This window comes from Anabas testudineus, chromosome 18 (assembly GCF_900324465.2).
Source record: "Anabas testudineus chromosome 18, fAnaTes1.2, whole genome shotgun sequence".
Taxonomy (NCBI): Eukaryota; Metazoa; Chordata; class Actinopteri; order Anabantiformes; family Anabantidae; genus Anabas; species Anabas testudineus.
Genome location: NC_046627.1, coordinates 23,856,564 through 23,879,284, shown reverse-complemented (window position 1 = coordinate 23,879,284; position 22,721 = coordinate 23,856,564). Strand labels below are relative to the sequence as shown.

General features: G+C 39.3%; 1 protein-coding gene across 3 annotated transcripts in view; it reads right to left on the bottom strand.

The window, feature by feature from the left end:
- The window catches only part of exoc6b (exocyst complex component 6B), an 82,642-nt gene that overhangs the window by 21,681 nt on the left and 38,240 nt on the right, over positions 1 to 22,721 (bottom strand). Inside the window, exons 16-20 of one of the 3 annotated variants that reach the window (XM_026352424.2) lie at positions 21,976 to 22,087; positions 21,260 to 21,394; positions 20,545 to 20,736; positions 10,558 to 10,699; positions 5,867 to 5,940 (exon numbers count right to left, since the gene is read on the bottom strand). In XM_026352424.2, coding sequence (XP_026208209.1) covers positions 5,867 to 5,940; positions 10,558 to 10,699; positions 20,545 to 20,736; positions 21,260 to 21,394; positions 21,976 to 22,087 — 655 coding nt within the window. Of the gene's footprint in view, positions 1 to 5,866; positions 5,941 to 10,557; positions 10,700 to 14,878; positions 14,954 to 15,932; positions 15,963 to 20,544; positions 20,737 to 21,259; positions 21,395 to 21,975; positions 22,088 to 22,721 lie in introns of those variants that run through there. The other 2 variants (XM_026352425.1, XM_026352426.1) reach the window with 2 other exon arrangements.

The following is a 22,721-nucleotide window of genomic DNA, read 5'->3' as shown; positions in this document are numbered from 1 at the left end:
ATAAAAGAAATATCCAGAGAAAAAAAAAGTCACCACCTGGATATAACTAAGCAAATTGGTAAGAACCTCCCATTGGGTAATTACTGTGTGGGTGATTGTGTTTCAACTGATGTAGTGAGTAGCTTCTCATTTCTTAAACAACCATGTCAGAAGACACATCCTGTGGTTGTGGAAAAGATGTTAATCTGTTTGAGAAGGGTCAAATTATTAGCATGCATCAAGCAAAGAAAACATCTAAGGAGATTGCTGAAACTACTAAAACTGGGTTAAGAACTGTCCAAGGCATTATTAAAAAGGGGTGGGAAAACAATCTTCTTTGAGGAACAAATGTCAGGAAAAAATCTTAAATGATTGTGATCAGTGTTCACTTAAATGTTTGGGGAAACCAAATCGTAGAAAAACAAAAGTAGAACTCAAGGCTATATTTAACAGTGAAAGTAAGAGCAATTCCACATGCACAATGTGAAGGAAACTCAAGGGATATGGGGCTAAACAGCTGTGTTGCCTTAAGAAAACCGCTTGTCAGTGAGGCTAATCGAAAAAAAGGCTTCGATTTGCTATGTGACCTGAACCACTATATGTGAAAGAGTGGTTCAGGGAGCATGACACATCATTTTCACACATGGATTGGCCACCACAGAGGCCAGACCTTAACCCCATTGAGAATCTTTGGGATGTGCTGAAGAAGACAGCGGCCTGACTCTCCCATCATCAATACAGGACCTTGGCAAAATATAAATGCAACTCTGGATGGGAATAAATGTTGTGACATTGCAGACGCTTATCGAAATGATGCCATGGTAAATGCGTGCTGTAATCAAAGCTAAAGGTGGTTTAATAAAATATTAGAGTGTGGGACTTTTTTTTTTGTATGGGCAGTGCATAAATATTGAAGAAGAAGAATTAATAAGGAAAAGAGGAACATTACTGAAAACAAAGCCAAAGGAGTTAAAGTTCAATAAGGCAGACATTTGATGGACAACAAAAGGACATCAAGAGAGAGAGAGAGGGGTTGATGGGAGAAATAACATCTGAAAAGAAAAGTGAAAGAGATGGAATTTGACTGTCTGTGGTCAACCAAAGGAATGAACCAGGTCCAATCAATTACAGAAAAGACACACACGACTGGACCGAAGGCGGAAGAATGCTCTCCTGGCATATGAAGAACTAGAGAAGGGGATAAGTGGAACTCTAGTGTTGCAAGCATCTCTCTGTCGCACACTCACACACACACACACTAAGGCCAGCCAAAGGTTTGAAGTAACCACAAACTTCTGAATGTTCTAAATATAGGAGGATTGATAGGATCTGTGGAGAAGGGCAGCCTGGGGAGTGCACACTCATACTAACACAATCAGCCTCCTACGCTCACCAAATGATTTAGCAATTGTAGAGAACATGAGAAAGTTGCTGACAGCTCAGATAAGCTTGTTACAGTGAATCAGCCTTTTTCTAGACATTTTGAAATAGTTTGCCATAAAAGTGAAAAATCTGGCCTGTGTGTTGCTGCTTTTGGTCTACCACTGATCAGTGTAGAGCAAGAAAAGGTTAAACTACTTCTGAGCCATGGGCGTTAATGTTTAACAGGGTCATCTCCACATCACAATAACTTTCCATCCAGTTGAGCCTTAAGCACTTCTGTTGATAGATTTGATTAAGGCTCATTCTAGTGCTAAAAAAGTTAATCAACATCAATTCTTAGCATCATCAAGTCAATTATTGCACACAAATACAATGCAATTAACATCAACGGGTTCCAGTCTCGCAAATGTGAGAATTTATTGTTTTTCTTCTGTTTTCAATCATCATAAATCTTTTGGTTATGAACCCTTCCTCAGACAAAACAAAATAAAAGCCATTTGAAGATGTTATCTTGGGCTCTGACAAACTATGATGGGAATATTTTCTGACAATTTATAGACTAAATGTAGTTGATTAACTTAAAATAAAAAACAGTTTAATTGATAGTAAAACCAGTAACCACTTACAGATGTACTTTTGTCATTCTTTATACCTCATTTGAAGGTAAAGTCTACAATTTATTTGGAGTAAAATCAACAATTTTACACCCTTAGTCCAACACTAAACAGATCAAATCTGCAGAAAAAAAGGCAAACAGATTCTCTGTAGATTCTTGCGTTTAAGGTTTCACTTTCTGATCTCACTTCAGATTACATAAATAAAAGAGCTTGGTTGAACATCATCGTTTTGTACTTTTGCAAAGTCTAGAACAGAGAATAAATGTATTGGTGGAGGAAATGGAAACCCCACTAAAAGCTGGAAACAAATTTTCACCAATTGTGGACAGTGGCATACAGCAGTGGAAAACAAAAAAGATCAAGTATTACATCTTTGGAAAAATAATTTAACTGTTATTGTTTCCACCTTGTGCAATGACAGTAATGTTTTAAAGTTTGGTCGACAACCCTTTTGTGCATGTCTTGATTCATTTCCTCTTTCTAAGAGCATTTAAGAGGTATTAATTTCTTATACGCCAACCACTTGCTGAAAATGTATGCTACATACTGCATAGTTATGTTTAGTACCTGACTGAAATAGCACTTTCTGTAGCCTGATGTATAGGGACAGAGCTAGTTTTACCTCATGCCAAGGGAACCGGAGAACTTTCCCATCTGTAAAAGCAAGGAAGGAGCATGTTGTCTTTGTGGCCAGATGGAAAAAAATCCCCTTTAGATTCTGCTCAGACAGAAACAATGACATTAAGGGCTGGGAATGACACCTTTTTTGGTACTGACTACATAGTATCTGCAGCACCAAAGTACTGAAAATATCAACAACCAAAGGCTGTGATAAAAAAGTGATTTTAAGTGTTGCTTCCTGCTTTAACTCATACTTTCTACTTTTAAATATATCATTTAAAAGACTTAGACTTTGTTTAATATACTAAGGATGTCAAATGTAATGACATGTTAATACAACAAGTCTAATACTTGTTTTACAGTCAGACTGCCCAATCAACAAATATCCAAATTAGAGTTTGGGCTTTCTCAATATAATTACCTACCTAACTAATAATATTATTAATTAGCCATTCATTAAATATGACTACATCGCTAGCACTTGAAACACAGCAAGTATTTAAGACCTAAACCTTGGAACCGAAGTCAGTACTTTTGAGATTCTGTACATATATAAATGATCAAGTTTATTAAAACAAGGTATTGAACAAAGTTTCATTTCCGTTGACTGAAATTGAGCAATCAGCATTTAACTTTGATGCTGTTACAATACATTGTGCTATTTGAGATATTTTCCATATATCATATACAGTTACTGTACTTTTGTTTTTTTTTGGTTTTTTATACGTACTGTGATTTTCAAACTAGCTCAGACTAACAATGTTTTCTTCCCTGTGTGCTCTATGTGTCCATCTAAGTGTCTAAGAGTGTGAGCGTGTGTGTGTGAGAGAGAGAGAGAGAGAATGTGGGTGTCCTGGGGGAACTCCTGTCTCGGCCCTGTCCCAGGACCCCAGAACCATCCAGAACACCGGGACCCGACTACACAACAAACGGTCCCGTCAGCATGATTTATCGGCCATTCACCAACATGTCACATACACACACACACACGCTCACACTAAAGCATCAATGTTCACATATGAAAGCGCACAGGTTGACATTCAAACATGAAAAATTTACCCAAAAGAATGGATCTCACACAAAAAGATGCGTGCTGGCAGAATTGTACACACAGGAATCACGTAAGGAAGCGCGTTTGGGGGCGGGGGGGAATGTGTGTCTTTTGATTTGATAAGAATGGCTACAAAAAACAATGGATGAGAGGCTGAAAGAGAAAGAAATGAGAGCAAAGGAGCTGAATATCTTAAAATGAAGCGATTGAGATGATTCTAATCAGCGAAAGAAAGGCGACAGCGGGGAAAGGAAGAGGAGATGGAGGGAAGAGCAGGAGGGAAGGAGAGGATGGAGACAGACGAAGAGGAAGATGGAGGAAGCATTGGGAGCAATGAAGGCAAAGGAGGAAAAGCGAAGGAAAGAAAAAGTGGAGGGGGTTGAAGTAAACATTGATGCCGGATGAATGCAATTTTTTTCTATTCTCCTTCTCCCCATCTTCCCCCCTTTCCATCTCCTCCTCCAAGCAAGAGAACAAGAGGCACTGCATCATCCCGACAGGCGGAGAAAGAGAAGAGAGGGAGAGAGAAAGAGGGATTGTGACGGAGGGATAAAGGGCTATCCGTCTCTGTCCGTCACCTCATTCATCGTCCCCTGCTCCATCCTGCCGGCCCATCCGTCATCTGCTGTCACACTCACACTCACACAAAATACAGACACACGGTTTCCAACCACTTTCACACACTCAACAACAACAACGACAAACACATACACGCATCAAAGACGGGCACGCAGACACACAAAGTTTGACTTGCTCTCCGCCCTGTTTCACACATTCACTGCGATGACACACAAACAGACACACACTCTCTACGCTCAGCTTCACACACTGAAACGCACACACACTTTCTACTCACTCTCACAGCAACAACGACAAACCCACAGTAGCCAGAAAGCCACACAAACTTTCGCCCGGGCTCTCCGCCCCGTTTCACACATTCAACAACGATGACAGACACACAAACATTCACTCGAAAGTCTCTCCTCAAAAACGGCGGTGGCAAACAAGTTCGCACACACTTTCACGCCCGTACGCAGTTGCCTGCCAAATGCTTTTTCGCAACGTTGAAATACGACACACTCATGCACGCACACACAGCCCAACATCCTGGGTGCTCAGTGGAGCCGTTCAGTTCTGTTGCTGCTCGGTTTTTCCCAGGACCCAAAACAAGATGCCCCACCACAGAGTCTCTGACTTCCTGCACTCAGCTGTTTCTCAATATCAGATCTGAAGACCCAGGTTGTTCCAAAAAGGCCCTGACATGGTGTTCAGATTTACATCAAACAGACAACAACCTAAAGAAGGTTTGACATGAAATTTCAGCTACTGGAGTTCCAATCTTACATAGCAACAACAGTCGCCAACAAATGTGTGACCTTTGTGCTATCTTAGCATCTGCTTTCTGAGTCAAAGTCACACTTTAATAGCACAATAACTTGGTCTCGTCATGTAAGGCACCTTTGACCTCTCAGCCAACAGTCTCTGCTGTATCCTGGAATCGATTTGATGCTGATGAATCATCCTCCTTTTTCTAGTGACCTACGTGGGATGGCCACCAACCAGTGGTGATTTTGGTGTAGTATAAAGTGAATCAAATGAAAAAAGAGACAGTGATTGCAGCAGACTTTTGCCAATGTGAGGTCCTACCAAAGTCTCCTTGACCAGAAATGTTTTATCAATTTGTCATGACCTCTGGATTTGGTTAAACTTTTACACAGGTTTCTCATTTTAACTCAATAACTCATTGGGTTGTTCCATTGAGGTTGCTTTCATAGTGTTGAGTGTTTAAAGTGCTTAATAAATAACACTGATTCGTTAAAGGACACGATAAATCTCTAAACAACAGCAAGATAAAGCGCATCAGATCAGTTTGGTGAATGAAACAAAATAAGACATGACATTTTAGAAGACATGGCAACTTGTACATTATGACAGTAAACAAAGAGAGAATAAAAAGGGTAGAGGGACAAGGATGAGAATAATGTAGACTAAAAAGCAAATGGTGCAAAAACAAAAAGAAAAAAAACAAATGAAGGAGAAAGAGAAGGAGGAGGAGAATTTGGGGGTGGTTGTAAGTAAGGATGGGAGGATGGATGTAAAGGACGAGGGGGGAGCATAAGGGGGGAGAAAAAAAGATAGCGGAGTGAGAAAAAAAAAAAAAATCAGAGAAAGGGAAAACGAAGGAGAGAGGACCACGAGGGAGACAAAGACCTACTTGTCTCAAGTCACTGAAGGCCAGAAGCAACGTGTCACCCTGGAAGCCTGCGACCGGGCCGGCTCTGGCAAAACCTGTGGGAAAATACAAACCCACCCCCCCAGTCCACCCCCAAAGAGAGGGAAGAGAGGAGGAGGAGGGAAAAAAAGAGGGTGAAAAAGGGAATAATAAAAGACCTGGTCAGATTCGCTATGCATCGGGATAGATTGGCAGACAAATGACAGCCTGGGGAGGAGGGGGGAGGAGGAGGGAGGACGGGGAGGAAGGGAAAGGGAGGGCAGGGTGCTAGAGTCATGTCGCTGGGTCTTGTTGTCTTGAGAAAGAGAGTGTGTGTGTGTTTGTATGGCTATCATTGTGAGGACTAGCATGCATTTCTAACCAATGGACTGAGGATTTTTACAAAGTGAGGTCATTTCAGCCGGCCCTCACAATAGGACGTTTAAAGAGCAACTTTGGGGTTAAGACTGGGTTTTAGAGTTAGACTGAGGTTTTGATTAGAGTAAGGTATGGCAGTACAGGTGATAAATTTAAAATTGAAACAGAGTAGATTGATATGGCCTACACGACAGTAGGGGAATGCATTATGCCAATGAGTGTCCTCACACTGACTGCCATACAAAAATGTGTGTGTGCACATGTTTGTGAGAGTATAATTCAGTGTGTGTGTATAAGGAGAGGGAGAGAAAGAGCAAAGGTTTTGCAGTGTGTTTAAATGTAGGCTGAGTTGAATGTGTGTGTAGAAAATTTCTAGCATTTGTATTGCTGAACTTGGATGTGACTGTGTGTGTGTGTGTGTGTGTGTGTGTGTGTTTACTGGTTGTTTGTACAGCGCCTCGCCGGCATGTTTGAGAACAGTCGAGAACTGTTGGATTTTGAACTCAGGGTGACGCTTGTGTGTGTGTGTGTGTGTGTGTGTGTGTCTCGGGGTCGTACAGAGTGTGAGCTGGGGTCTTGGCGTCAGTTGGCCCCCGTAAACAAGCCGACTGGTATTCTGAGCGAGGGAATGGGAGAAAAGAGGAGTGCCGCGGAGAGAGAGAGAAAACAAGCCTGTAGCTAATCTCTTTTACCTCACGACACACACACACACACACAAACTCACACACACAGCACTGGGCCATACACACCACAGTACTGATTACATGCCTGCCATCTTTAGTGACCCCAATGACACACACACACACACACACACACACACACACACACACACACACCCCCCCACACACACACACACACACAGAAGTCCTGCTCTTGAATTGTGCAGATATCTGCTACATTAACCTTTTATCTCTTTCTGAAAGACTAACTTTCACTCTTCACCTTCCTTTTCTTTATTTGTCCCTCCGTTCATACCCTGTCAACCTTGTCTTCATTTCAACAAGTCTTCCCACCTTAATGCTATACCTGGTTATTTCTTATGGCCTCCGGAAATTACCAATGATGAATCTCTGTTATAAAGCCTATACTGCACGGACATAGTACTTAGTGCTTTTTGTAATGTGGCCTTCATAAAAACATTAACGTGTTTTCTGGGTTCTCATTCAACAAGTAATTCAGAATCAATCCTTGAGTTTGTGCTGAAAGTTAATCTACAGTAGGTCTAACAGCACTCCTACCTCAGTGTAGGACCAAGAGCTGCAAAGTACAGATTATAGTAGTGCGTGGAAAACTGAAATGCAGATTTGCATGTAAAAGCTTATACATATAGACAAAACCAAGATTCAATTATAAAATGCTTCAAGAATATACATCCATTTACTTTATGTAGTAAGCTAGTTTTTGTATTTTTGGGCATCTTTAAGGCATTTTTTAAACAGACACGGTGTAGAAGAGACAGGATCCTCATTAGCCGCTATCCTAACGTCATTAGTGATTACACCTTTTTAGAGTGTGTTTGGATTAGCGATACTTGTCGACTAAATGAATAAAAATCAGGTTTTATGTGTCAGACCAAAATCAGCCACATTATCCCCGTTATAAGAAACATAAAATTGCTCTGCTTTATGGAGCAAATGGATCCCACACAGATCTGTCACAAAACTATTCAATTGTTGTCAATAAGGTATTTTATATGAACTTATTTCAATAAGCCAGTAGTATAAGTCAGTATTAAAACCATTTCTCAAACACAATCTGCACACAACTCAGAGCCATCTCCTGACAACTTCTAGCTATCTACATTACTGTAAAAACTCTTTTAAAGTTGTTTTTTTTTAGCAATGCTGTGGTGGCCTTATATATTTATTACTTAGTTTTTTCATGACAACAACTAGTAACACAAAAAGTGGACTTTTGCACAGTACTCTACATTTTAATTTTGACAGTGAGTGATTTCCTGGGTTAGGAATGTTAAGTTACCGTGTTTGCAACGAATACTCCATTTGGTTTCAGTGAGTGGTGGGGCCTGTTAAAAACTTTTAAATATTTAATCTTTTTTTTTTTTTTTTAATTCTTTCCTTATCATTTCTTATTTCTTCATCTTTTACCCTTACTGTACTTTTATCATGTTTCCTCCTTAGCTCACACTCTTCTCTGGTTTTCTTGCCTCCTTCTCGACCCTCTCCATCTTTTGTCATTTACTCATTGGGATCGTATTCATTTCATCCATACCACCCTTTCCTTTCATCTGTCACAATCCTGAAATTCCTCCTTTTATTTAATCTCTAATCCCTCCTTCTTAAGCTCTCCCTTACTTCCTCCTCCTTTCAACTTAACCATTAATTTTTAATCCCCCCAACCGTGTATTCTGCTCTCTTCTCTGCCCTTTCTTTCCTTTCTTGTGTACTCTTTATGTGCTTTTAATTTTGTTTTATTCACACCTCTTTTATTTGATTCCAGTTCCCTGCAACCTTGTCCCTTATTCCCTTGCATTCCAGTCTGCTCCATCTTCAGAGCCACCTTTTAGCACCTCCATATCTGCTGTGTCCACTAGTTTTACATACTTTTTTTCATGCACTTGTTCATTAACCCATTGATCTGGTTATTTACAATTTTCTAATATTCTTGCCTCAAATTGTGAAATGTTATCATTCATTCATTCACTTCATTTTAAATGTGATGGTTATAGTTTAACATTCCGTCTTATGCCATCACACCACATCCTCCCATTTCTTCCCTTCAATCTATCCATCCAACTTACTCTTGTCCTTCTCCATTAATCCTTTGTCATTCTTCATCTGTGTCTTGGTGTCTTGCTTTTATTCATTATATTTCCCTTAAACTTCATTCACACTTTTTGCCTTTGCATCTGTACCTCTACTTTATATTCCTTTCTCCCATTTCCTTTCATCTCACTCCATATGTCCCATTTTTTCTCTTCCAAACTCTGTCGGTCCTGAATAAGTAACTCTGTAACCTCCTAACCCTTTTGCAGCACTGTACGCATGTCACTGCACATTATGTCACTCACACACATACACACACACACACACACACACACACACACACACACAGTGTGTGACCTGAGCTGTGACTCTAAGCACCTTGATCATGTAAAAATCGAGCCAACGATGCTTCACACTCTTTCATTATTCGCCCTCCTTTATCTCCAAGTTAAGACTCGCAAAACAAGGCAAGGGGGGAAAAGAATAAAGAGACGGAGGGGAGAGAGAAGGAGGGGCAGGAAGGATACGATGAGAAGAAGAGAAGAGGACAGAGTGATGGAGAGGGGAAGGAAGTGTAAAGAGGAGGAAAGAAGACAGAGGGAAAGCAAAAAAAAGGGTGGAGCAAAAGGGAGATATGAGAAAGAAACAGGGACAGAGAGAAGGAAAGAAGAAGGGCGAGGGAGGAAGAAATGCAAGGAAAGAATCAAAAGATAAAAATGAAATAAGGGAGCAAAGGAGAAAAAAGGAGAATCGAACCAATGAGAAGAGAGAGAGGTGAGAGAATCTAATGTTTAAAATGCAAAGATCTGTAGCTAACAAAACATATAAAGGATGCTCTCCTCAAACCATGGAACTGGTTGTTTCATAGCGCCCCCTGCGTTTTCAAATGCATGTTGCACACACAGCGCCCGTTTTAAAGAAAGCCAACTTCATCAAGATATTTATTTGATCTGAACTTGCTTAAATAAAGGAACATGTTTCCGAAAGTAAAGATACTAGGTGCTATTCTAATTTTAGTCATATTGTATAATGTACAGAAATATACAGTTATTTTAGAGAAAGTCTTTAAATAATTTTGAATTTCAATCTGCTTGTTTGGGTGGTGGTCAAGTGTATGGGAATGCGTGTGTGTGCAAATGCAGGGATAAAGGAAGGACAGAGGACAAAAAGTGCACAAAGTAAGAAAGGTAATAAGAAAAACAATATAGGAGAGACATGCAAGAATAAGGGGAGTCCGAAGAAGAAGCGGAAAAGGGGAAATGTGGGGAAGATGAGAGCAACAGGTGAATACATGGGTGAAGCTTAAAAAAGTATGCAAGGGACGTGTTGAATAAGAGAAAAAGTTAACAATATTAAAGAGTAGTGCAGTAGACACGAGCGATAGCTGTTAATTTGCAGTTGCAGAGGCTGCAAACCAAATTTTACAATCATATATTACACATATGATTTGATACCAAAACAGTTTGTGTGAGATGAAACAATGGCGATTGATTTATGTATTTTGTAATATTGCACAGGGATTAACAGCTATTATTTCATGTATATACAAAAAAAGTCAATACAAAATAAAAACTAGATATCAACACTTACTCTCACACTCTTTGACGTCAGCACTGAGTTGTTGTAGAGCTCCCATGGAGATCTGCCTGATCTCTGGGTCAATCAAGAGCTGCATCAAGGAAGTGGAAATGTGTTTACAGGTGGACATGCAGGCTGTCTGTGCCACTTTACCCTGTGAGGAAGAGAGAGCGCAAGAAAAGCAAAAAAAGAGATGAAGTTTCCATATTTTAAAACTTAATTTTCCAGGCAACCTGCCCAGTTGTTGTTCGTTTGTAATTCAAATAATCAGGAATGTTGTGCATCGCTTTCTGTGTGTCTGAGAACGTTTGCTCTACCGATCAGCTTTGAAAAGCAGCAAAACAGAAATAGCAGAACATTTATTTTGGAAAATTATGGTTCTTTTATGAGGGTCCACTCTACTGATATATGTTATAAATGTTAACTTATTGATTACTTTGTCTTTATGAATCATGTATGCACTTTAGCCTTGTGTGGTGCAGTTTGTTTGTTGTTGTACCTACCTCATTGTTTTCTGATTAATGCTGTAACATTTTAATTTCCTTTCATGGTGAATTAACACCCCTTTTCATGCAGTTCTAGTTTTGTTTACAGGGGCTCTGATGTACTAGCTGCTGAGGAATTTAACACCACTCAACTACAAAGGAAGTAACAACACGGGACCAAATTTGGTAGTTTTGGATCTAACTGTGGAAGTCTTCAGGCAGAGATTTAAGCCAAGATACACACAAAAGCATTCATACATGGACAGACACAGCGGTAATCACAATGGTGCACCTACTCACAAGGTTTCCTCAGAGAGAGAGCGAGCATTAATAGAACTGCAGAATTCAGTTGCAGTCACAATGATAAAGTAGCACAACAAGAATAAAAGCAGCGGATAAGGAAGCACATGACAACGCATTAATACAAAAATCAAAACATGTGTTTGTGTGGGTGTGTTTGAGTGTATAGCGTTTGTGTGTTACCAGGCATGTGTGCAATCTCAGTGACTAGCTGTGGCCTTGATCCTGACTTTGGCGTCTGCATTCCAACAGAATGAAGCAAACAAATGAAGGAGGAACGAAGGAAAGAACAGAGAAGTTAAACTGTGAGTGAAAGAGCAAAAGTACAGCCGTTAGGAGAAAAAAAAAAAAAAGCAAAGGCGGAAAATGAAAAAATCTACTGCAAGAGAATAGGTTGCATTTCACTTCCTTTCTCATTATTCCATTAAGACATTTGTGATCGCTGATCGCATTTGTGAACACTGATAACAGAAGGTAACAATCTGAATAAAACAATGGTTATTTTAAAAAGGATATAAATAAGGAGAAAAAAGGAAAGGAAGTGCATATTCTACTGAAGGCCCTGATTATTCACCTTCAGGTGGTTAACAATAAACATCAGACCTTTCATTCCAGCCCTGCATATTTAATTACCTTCATTAATCACACTATGAGACTCGACGTGCATGTATACACCCACCACAAGAAAATATACACATCATCAGACAAACACATACATAATTGTGTAATTACGCTTAATGTTTAGGCTGAAGTGTTGGTGTGAATCTGTTATAATCATAATTATACTGCGTGTTTACACAGCTCTGATCACACATGTGACTTGGTTTCCTTATGTTCTTTGGCTGTGTTTGTAAATGTTGCTGTCATTCACAATGAATATATCAGGATTTTCTCACAAATCTCTGCACAAGCCCAGATACTTGGTTCCTTTCCCCCATTCTCTGTTTTCCACTGTCTTTTAAACTGAAAACTACTATTAAAAACGACGCGACAACAGCACTGTAGCAGTAAGATCGCTGTCACCACTTTTAAGGGAAAGTGACCAGGGTGTTCATTCAGACACATTCAGATGTCGTCAGATTAACAGAAACGAGCTCATGTCTGAAAGGTATTTGTAACCTGAATGTTGTATGTCTGCTGGTCAAGCATCACAACTACAAGTAAAACAACTCTCCAGGGTTGTACAATATTTAAAATACGCACTCCATCCCCCAAGTATTTCTAGAAAATGTAAATTGATGTGTAAATCCAGATTAAAAGACACATTAGTTAAAACTCTCTAAAACCATTTTAGCTACATACTTTAATATAATTTCCTCTGTTTGCTCTCCAGGCAGCAGCTCAAGTTGCTGCCACAGTAATAACTAGTTTCCCGCTCCTGCCAGCTCCATAAAATTCAGCTTATATAACAAACCAAACAGCAGCAGCAGAAAGATCCCATTGTAGTTGTGAGTGAACCACACACCTACAACTGGCCGGATATCCTTCCAGACAATGCTGGTCTCTGATGCACACACACACACACACACACACACACACACACACACACACCCCCAGGGGTCAACTGTTATAGGCGGAGATTGAGCGTGAAATGGTCTAATTCTATTTATGTGTCCTGATCTGGGCTGACTGACATACTGACAACACGTAGGTAGGCCAGTCTGACAAATATGTTGTCCTGAATTCAATTCAGACAACTGGCAACAATTAGCCTGGGGCGAATCGGAGGGAGGCAGAAACAGAAGTGAAGAGAGGGGAAAAAAGAAAGAAGGTTGAAAAAGGATAAAGAATGAAAAGAGTGGGGAGGAAAGAAAGGAAAATAAAAAGCTAGAAAGCTGAAGAATTAAAGCTAGAGGCAATACAAGGAAGGGAAAAGGAAGGAAAGCAAAGAACAGAAAAGGTGAGGAAATGCTTCCCAAACTGCACCTTTCCAGCCCTCCCTCCATCTCTCCATATGGCTAATGGGGGACGTTCATCAAAGAGCTCATTAAAAGCTACTCAGCTCCTAACGGCTGAACAAACAGACAAGAGAGAAAGAAAGCAGGCAAGGTGGACGGAAAGGACGGAGACAGGACTGGTGGGGTCAGGGAAATAGGCAAACGAGAGACAAAGGGGGCGGTGAATAATCAAGAAAGGGGAATGAAGGGGGGAAGAGGAAGAACAAATTCGAGTAATGAGAGGAATGCAGATGGATGAGAGTGAGTAAAATATTTTAATACATGCTTACATCTCTCAATCTCTCTGTTATTTCAACATTCAGTAGCTGGAAATCTGTAGTTTAGAGTAGCTTTAAACTTGTCCAATCACTCTTTTTAATTAAATGAACACTGAATATAATAACCATCCATAATGTTCACCTCTTCTCAAAGGAATGCTAATGTTGCTTGATCTGCTAAATAAGTCGATTGTGTGGCAACTATTAGCCATGATTAACTTTGTAGGACAATATTAAGAGCTGTGAGTCACTCAACTTTTATTTTCCACTCCTCCAGTGGTGAAAAATTGATTATTGCAATTTTTAAAAAGTGCTGAAAACACAAGTTCAGCCCAATAGAGAGAACATTACTTGTCCCATAGAAGAATTGTGAATTTGTCTTTTTGGCTTTGTTGTTCTCAATGGTTTGAATGGTTGGCGGGGTTCAGTCAGAGGGAGATTATGCCACATAGTCTTTAAACAAGTAGATTAGCTGGTGTTTGTACTATGCAAATCAATTATTAATGACAAAAAATGAAAACAATGCTATGAAAACAGTGAAAGCCAACAAAATAAACCTGCACACCAAATCCAAAAATTAAACACAGGGCTGAACAACGCTAGAATGCTCTAGTGATGAATACATGGGGGTTTGTTATTATGAGTGACTTCTTTCACAACATACTAAGGCATGTGATTAAATATTAAAATAAAATATTGATTAGTCCTTTTAAACATTTTTAAAGCAGCTTCAAACACTCTCCAAAAAGTCTGGTTCCAATCCTGCTAACTTGATACAACAGAAAAAAATGTCTATGTGTGTTTGTGGTCAAGAAAGGGATGTGGTCTAATATTCAAACAATGTATTTTCAGAATAAATCCATCTGTCCGTGTGTGGTCAAACACACTACTCCAGCAGTCCTGTTCAGTTAGCCATAGTACCGATTGCCATTGACAATGACAACTTATTTACAACTGCTGTGGTGATCTGACCGAGACAGATCAGGTACTATATACTGTCAAATAAACAATGAGGTTTCAGTTTAACATAATTCCATATTTGATGTTGACTGTTTGATGTTGATCATGTTTGTGTTAAATTTAATACTGATTTAAAAAAAAAAAAAAAAAAAAGACTCAAAAGACTATTGACAAATTAGTTTGAACAACCAGAACCTCGTGTGTGGAAGTACAATAACAGATTGATGTGCATCTCCACCAAACTCTGTGCCTCCTACTTTGGACAGCTTGTTTTCAACTACTCCCAGCTGAATTCATATTTAATAGGCCCATAATGCTAGAAGCGGGTTGAGTGAGAAACTCGATGGCACGATAAGTCAGTGCTTCACAATGCCACAACGCCACAGACTCACAACTCCTGGAAAAGATTTGACACGGTGTACAATATGCTCTCTGTCCATCCAGAAACCTGTCAGTCAAGCGAACAGCCAGTCAGGGCAGCCAAAAGTCAAGAGGTGGAATCTCAGCAAAAAAACATACAATGCTGATGTGCAACACCCTAGAGCTCAAAGCTCCTTAGACTAAATCTGTGACAGAGAATATGAGAATGACTGAGTATACCGGGGGTGGACCTGAAGGGTTACAGATGTTTATTCTAATTCATGACCTGGAAAATGACTAGAAATGGGAATCCACTTGTGCGTTTGGGGACTTAATTTTACATAGCCAACCTCCAAATCACCGTAAAGAGAGAAGATCCAGATTAGTCTTGTTGAACAATCACAAATTTCTGTGTTGTAGCAGATATTTGTTAACATCACTCAAGAAAACACCACAAAAATGAGACCTGGACCGCGGCTTTGGCTGCGTTTTTGTGAGTGTTTTCTTTCTGAATCTAACCTTGACACACACATGGAGCCAGTGCAAGCAGCTTCACTTCAAGGTCTTCGAACCGCATTTGATCTGACAGACACCAGGGTTGGACATGTCTTTTTGTCTAGTGGAACAAGTACTAAAAACATTTTTGATTGTCATTTTCTGTTGTTGTTATGAATTAGTCAAAGAAAACCAACACGTAAGTGAACACCAGACTTGCTTTTGTCTGCTTAGGTCTAGACTGGTGACTACATCAAATCTAACTCTAAAATGTTAACTATTTCACTGTATAAATAAAGTTTACTGTATTGTTTGTGGTTAGTTAGCTTAAATACAAAGAAGATTTGCTAGCAGGTGACAGGAGGCTGCTAATGTATTCTCTCCCTTGTTGAAACAGAGATTTGTGCACAGGAGCAAATTCAGGCAAATGTGCATCACTACCTTTTCACCTCACATGCACATACAAGTTGGTAAAGTCCCAAGTGTAGATTAGAGTCAAAGTTCAAAGGTTAAGAAGGTCAGTCAGGGGTTGGTACACATCACTCTGTTACCACAACAATCCAGATACTCACCGGTAAGGTTGCATGTTCTACAGGCGTTCCCTGAGGTAAGAAACATAAACCTGGAAATTTAGCGTACAGCAACACATTTAAACTGTTATTAATGGGAGACATTAAAGCTTTACGGAAACTGAAAGAGTGTAACGGCTTCATGGAAATAAAGGTGCTCAATCAAACTCCTGCAAGAACATTGGCAGCTTTTTCTATTTTAATATTTATTGCACATGGGCCCCTAAGATGATGCTAATCTGGCTTTATCTAGTGCTTTGTTGTGATGTGCTAAAGCACGATAGGGACCTCCTGGATGCACAGAGGAGAAGTTGCCGCCAAACCTTCTAAGTACACAGCCAAAAACAGATCAAGGAGATTATAAGTAATAAAACTGAAGGACTACGGGGCCAAAAGTTCCTTTCTAATTTTCACATGATTATTTTCACTCCTAAGGCATTTTCCAGCCTCCTGTGAATTGATTTTTTAAATTTGAGCTCAATTCAATTAAAAGTATTTAGCTGCATGGCACTAAACTCTTCGATGGACCTGGAAAGGTGCAAAATTCTCCTCTCTAGAGAGCACTGGGGCAGTGAACATATCTGTTAAACCAAGCACACAAGCGCAAAAACACATACTGTGTGTGCCAGAGGGTTGCAAGAATGTTGCTGTGTTATTAATATCAGTGACGTCAAGGATTTAAATTGTTTCCCCCATGACAGCTGCACGTATATGACAGCACTAGTACAGCGTTTCAGAGTCCTGTCCGAAGACACCTCACTAGTGGCCAGGAGGAACCAGATTTCGAACAAAAAGTGGCTCTGAATCACACCACAAAAACTAGGCTGACAGACACTCAAAGACTTGTGTGTCATGGGCTTAATATAACATCATATTTTCTTTTTGCCAACTATAAAAAAAACAAAAAGTATCCAGATTGTTTGCTGTGAGTCTGAAGATCTGCCAGAAAGAATGGAATAAACTGTCTATATGTGGGAAGCTTGTAGAGACTTATCAAACAAGACTGGTGCTGGAATAACTATCACAGGAGGTTCTGAATTACGTGTCTTAATGTTAATCAGAAGTTTTCATTTGTAAAAGTTTGTGAAAATGTTTTTCATTATGGATTACAGTGTGTAGCTTAATGAACTAAAACTGCATTTTGCCTTTTAAAATAAAGTTCCAATGCAGAAAAAGTGAAGGGGTCTGAATACCTTCCAATGCAACTGTAAATACTCTCTCCCAACTTTCCAGATTATATTTGACATGTACATTAAACAACACTCCTTCACCAATGTAGCTTACTGTGTTTGTGCTTTTATGTAGGAGTAAATGTCTGTCTGAATTCGGCCTTAAAGTATTGTCATGAGTCTGGATGCTTAGCTCAGCCTTGTCATCCTAAACTAAATGCGGAGTGTGCATTAACAAGAAGACTAAAATGGATTTTAAATAAAAATAAAAAACATTTAATAAGATATTATCTCTGGCTGTGCCTGTGGAAATCAACTAAACATTGTAGATTTCACTTTATTCAATCGGTTCTTGCCAGGGAGCTACAGTAACACTAGCCAACAGCTGTCTGCAAGCATCAGGCTGATGTCCTGTCAACACACAGAACAGATGAAATAGTAAGCAACCTTTGTGTTTCTGCTCTTTCTGTACTCAAAGCGATCAGGGATGCTTGAACTTAGCTGAAATATTGGCTACCGAGATTCCATGCACAGCTGTATAAAGTATTATATATTATACACAATATGATGAATGACAATAATATTTGTCTATGAAATCAATAATTCATTACTGAATAAAAAAAAAAGGTCAGTCACTTTTTATTCACACTGATAAGTTGCATTATCAAGATTTTTGTGTTTTGTTTGATGTCTGAATGCAACTTAATACATAATAAATCCCAATGTCTATGATGACTCAGCTGCAACTCCCAATTTGCATTTCCATTTCTAGAGTGCCTTTAAATTAGTCACCCATTTGGAAGACGTCACCTTTTATTCAGTCACTCTTGATTTGATTTGCCTTTTTGACATTGATCATCAAAACAAAAAACTCGTGTCAAAGTGAAAGTCTACAGTACTAGGTGTAGGTGTGTGTGTGTGTGTGTGTCTGTAAAGAAAATTTCCAAGTCACTGGCTTATTCTTTAAGTAAAAGTTAGAAATCACTAAGAAATGGGAGAAAAAAGAAAATAAAGAATAATTAAGCTTCAATCTAAATGACAAATTACAGGTTTTAGCTACTGTTGCATTTTAGAAAAAGTCCCAACTTTTCTGGAAATGAGCTTTGTACAAGCCACAGTGGCAGTGGAGGCACTACTAGACACTATACTAGTAGTAGCAGTGGTAAAAATATGTTTATGCTTGTTTCTTTCGACCTTGTTCTTGAGTACTCCCTTCAACAGTATCTTATTTATTTCTGAGTAACTCTACTCTTTTATATTTTATCACCTCAGATTCAGAGGGTCATACCACCCAGCTTTTTACATCCACAGCATCTGATCTACTTAGGAGGCCCCAGACTGTGTGAGAGTGTGTGTTAAAATGACTGTGACGGGGTCATGTCCAGGGCTTGTGGGGGTGTAGGAAAAGCTTCTTAAAAGTTCTGGAGAACACTTCCAGCAGTTTGTGTGTGTGGCCTTTCGGCCTTGTGACCCGCTTTGACCAAATCTGTGCACGCAATCATCTTAAAGCCAACCTGTGTGTGTGCAAGTGTTTGTTTGCAGCATGTTTTACGAGGCTTTATGCACATGTGCTTAAAACAGTCTTACAAAGGACAGAGAGGGGACACTGATCGAATGTGTTTTTAGACTATGAACATAAAAACTTTGGGGCCAAGTGAAAGGGGAACATAATACATGGATTATGGATCAATTCTGGATGTGGAAATTCCACGTAAACATTACCTCACAATCAATGTTAAAATGCCCGTTTACTATTTGTCGCAGACAAATATTTTGTTGGGCCGCCTTTAGCTTTGATTACGGCAGGCAATTACTGTGGCATCATTTCAATAAGCTTCTATTCCCATCCAGAGCTGGATTAATGTTCTGTCAAGATCTTTTATTGATGATAGTAGAGTCAGATCGCTGTGCAAAGTCTTCTCCATCACATCCCAAAGCTTCTGGGGTAAAGCTCTGGACTCTGTGGTGGCCAATCAATGTGTGAAAATGATGTGTCATGCTCCCTGAACTACTCTTTCACAATTTGAGCCTAATGAATCCTGACATTGTCATCTTGGAATATGCCTGTGATAGTAGGGAAGAAAAAATCCACTCATGGAATAACCTGGTCATTCAGTATATTCAGCTGACCTCATTCTTTAGGCACACAACGTTGCTGAACCTAGACCTGACCAACTGCAGCAACCCCAGACACTAGGCATGATGGGTGCGTCACTTCATCTGCCTCTCTTTTTACCCCGATGAGCCCATCACTCTGGAACAGTATAAATCTGGACTCATCAGACCACATGACCTTCTTCCATTGAACAGTTCTTAACCCAGTTTTAGTAGCTTCATCAATCTCCTTAAATGTTTTCTTTGCTTGATTCATGACAATAATTTGACCCTTCTAAAACAAATTAACTTTTAATTACTTTAATAACTTTTTATTATTATTATCTTTTCCACAACCACAGGACGTGTCTTCAGACATAGTTGTTTAAGAAATGAGAAGCTACTAACTGCATCAGTTTGGGTTAAATAACTTGTTGTCAGCTGAAACATAATGATCCATACAGTAATTATCCAATGGGAGGCTCTTACCTATTTCCTTATTAATTCCAGATGGTGACTTTGTTTTTGGACAGGCAGTGTACACCCTAAAAAAACCTATGGTTCTTGTCTGTTCACAGTTTATACCCAAATGTGGTAATGCAGCTGCATAGCAATATTCACGTCATTCAATTTATTTAGCAGCATACTGTGCTTTTAAAATTAAATAAACTGAGTACCAACATTCTTTTAAGCTAGCAAAGACGTTGGGTGAGTTGACGGTATTGGTGACGAGAAAGAGCAAAGAGAAAGAAAATTATTTACATTGTTAATGTGAGGTCACCTTTTTTATGTATTGAGTCAGAATTAAGTACTCTCTATACTGCTAATGGTTCAATATAAAATCCTTACGGAGAATTACTACCGCTGGGCTATAGAGTCAATAGACTGAGCTGGAGTATAATCTGGATCTGCTGACCTGACCAGCTCACCTTTTATTGAGCTTAACGGGCCCCATGTTAATGATCTAGGTCGTAACAAGCGGATACCCTAACGAACTAAAGCAGATTGTCCTGCCCTGTGAGGTCTCATGCTAACATTCAGAGAGATTGCTGAGTGAGCTTACACACATCGATGCACATACACACATTTTACAGAGGATGGAGTGGACATCAAAACTGCCATAACACACAACACACACACACACACACTCTTTTCTATAGAGTAATCACACACATACTATTTAGTAGTATTGGGCACAAATAGTTTTCAAGGAGTGAGTTTACAAACATACTTATATTTAAATTTAACGGCCAATTTACATGTGAGAACTTTATAAGATTAACTTATGATTGTTTATTGCTATTATTACTGTTATAATTACATGTTGGGTTAGTGTGTGTGTGTATACTAACAGGAAGGTTGGTGAAGACGGCAAAGGTGCTGTTCAGAAAAGCAATCAGGTCAATCAGGTAATCACTGGCTGTCAGTGGAGTGCCGACTCTCTGTTCAGCAGCCAGCCAATTGTAATCAGCCAGCTGCAGGAACTGGTCGATCTTGGCATTCAGATTGGTGTAGATCTCTGCCTCAGCAGCATGACGGGCATCCTGCAAGATAAGAGGTCAGGCAGAAGGCATTTTGGTTCTGTCATATCTTCAGACTATTTATTTATTTTATCACCAGGCCTGTCAAACCTTGACCTTGATATTGCCCCTTGTGTTTACAATGCAATTGTTTACATAAGAATGAATGACACATATGGGTACAAAGTAGTTGGCAGTAGCCAGGCTCTACAAGAGACGAGTCACTCTTCTCTAGAAGAACAGAGAAAGCCTATCAGGTACTGTATAGGTCATGTGGTCATCCCAATACCTCACTGTGAAATTCATTCATTTATGTAAGCATCAGTACAGTACTGAATACATAGTGAAGCTGAGAACAAAACAAATAATGTTTTGTGTTAACAGGACAAATAAATAAATACAAAGCGTAAAGATAGAACAAATAGAGTTTGTTTGTGTACATCAAAGTAAAGAAACAGGTAGAAATGACAGAATAGAAGAACAAAAACACCAGTGAAGCAACAAGCACATAAATCAAGCAGGGAAAAAGCTGAGTGTGTCGATGTACCTTAAACGTGGATGTTCCATATAGTTTGGTAGCGTTTACTGTGTCAGGAGGAACATTAGTGATATTTGATATGAACTCCTCCAGAAAGTGGCAGCTCTGTTCCAGGTGGGTGGTGTTAATGATCACTTGCACCAGCTGGATGCAAACAAACATAGAAAGAAGACAAATATTGTGGGCATTTTTTAGGAACCTATAAACATCCAAACAAAGACCTGCAGCAGGTGGAGTCATCTGCACCATAGAGATACTAAAATCAAATGTTAACATACTGTGTTTATCTGATGCAGATGTTAATGTGAATTTTTAACTTATGCAATCACTGACAAACAGAGACAGTAAATGTCTTTGACCTTTTATTAAGCACCTTATTTATTGATGTGGAAACAACACAATGATGTGTTTAAGTTTTTTAAACACAGATAAGACCACTTTAGTGACAAGACAAGATAAGACAAGCAACTCTTGTTCATTTTGAGTTTCTGAGTTTACCATAACACTCCTTATCATGACATCCTGTTCTTATAAATTAATGATCGTCTTGTCTCTAGGAAGATCATTGGGCTTGGAAACAAACTGAAAATATCAACACTTGATATCACAGTTCACCATTCAGTGAAGACAACCAACTGTTGTCTTCAGTCCAATGGTTAAAAATTCATGCTGGTCTTCACTATGATAGCCATACACACAGACAGACACAGACACAGACACTCTACCTCTGCCAGCCCGACATTCTTCTTCTTAATGGCGTACTGCAGACAGTGACTGAGGGTTCTGGTCAGCAACAGATTTGTCGACTTGCGGATCATATCATCTACCTCTGTGGAACTGAGAACACACACACAAACACACGGAGAATGGCAGAGAATCAGTGACTGTGCAGGAGCGAGTTCTTCCGTTCCTTGTGGAGCGGCTGCCTCTGGAAGCCAGTACAAACACTGTGAGTGAAAGTAAATTTCACAGTCTATGGATGTCTCCATTTGGAAAAGAAAAAAAAAAAAGTCTAAATGTCAGCCAATTCTAATGAGCACATTACCATGTTATGAGCTGTCAGGCTCATTAGAAGTAGAACACAGACTTTAATTACCTATTAAGACTGCAGTTTGAAAATAATTCCTCTAAACAACTCAGAAAAGGCTATTTAAGTCTTAACCTATTAACTATTCAAAAATCTGGTTTTGAATTCTGTCACCTGACACTACCCCTGTAATTTTTAAATATATTTAGCTCACCACTCCTTCTCAACAAACTTTTAGGAACACTCAACAGTATTCCTAAAATGACCAGGTTTGTAGAGCCAACAATACATAAAGATGGCCGGGAGGCTCTCAAGTGTAAAATGAGCTCAAATTTCCTGTTAAAACAATTGTTTGTTGGCAGCTAATCACACCCACTTACCAAATCTCTAACATACCATTGATTTTGTTATGTTTGAAATATGGGTGATGTTTTGTGAAGAAAC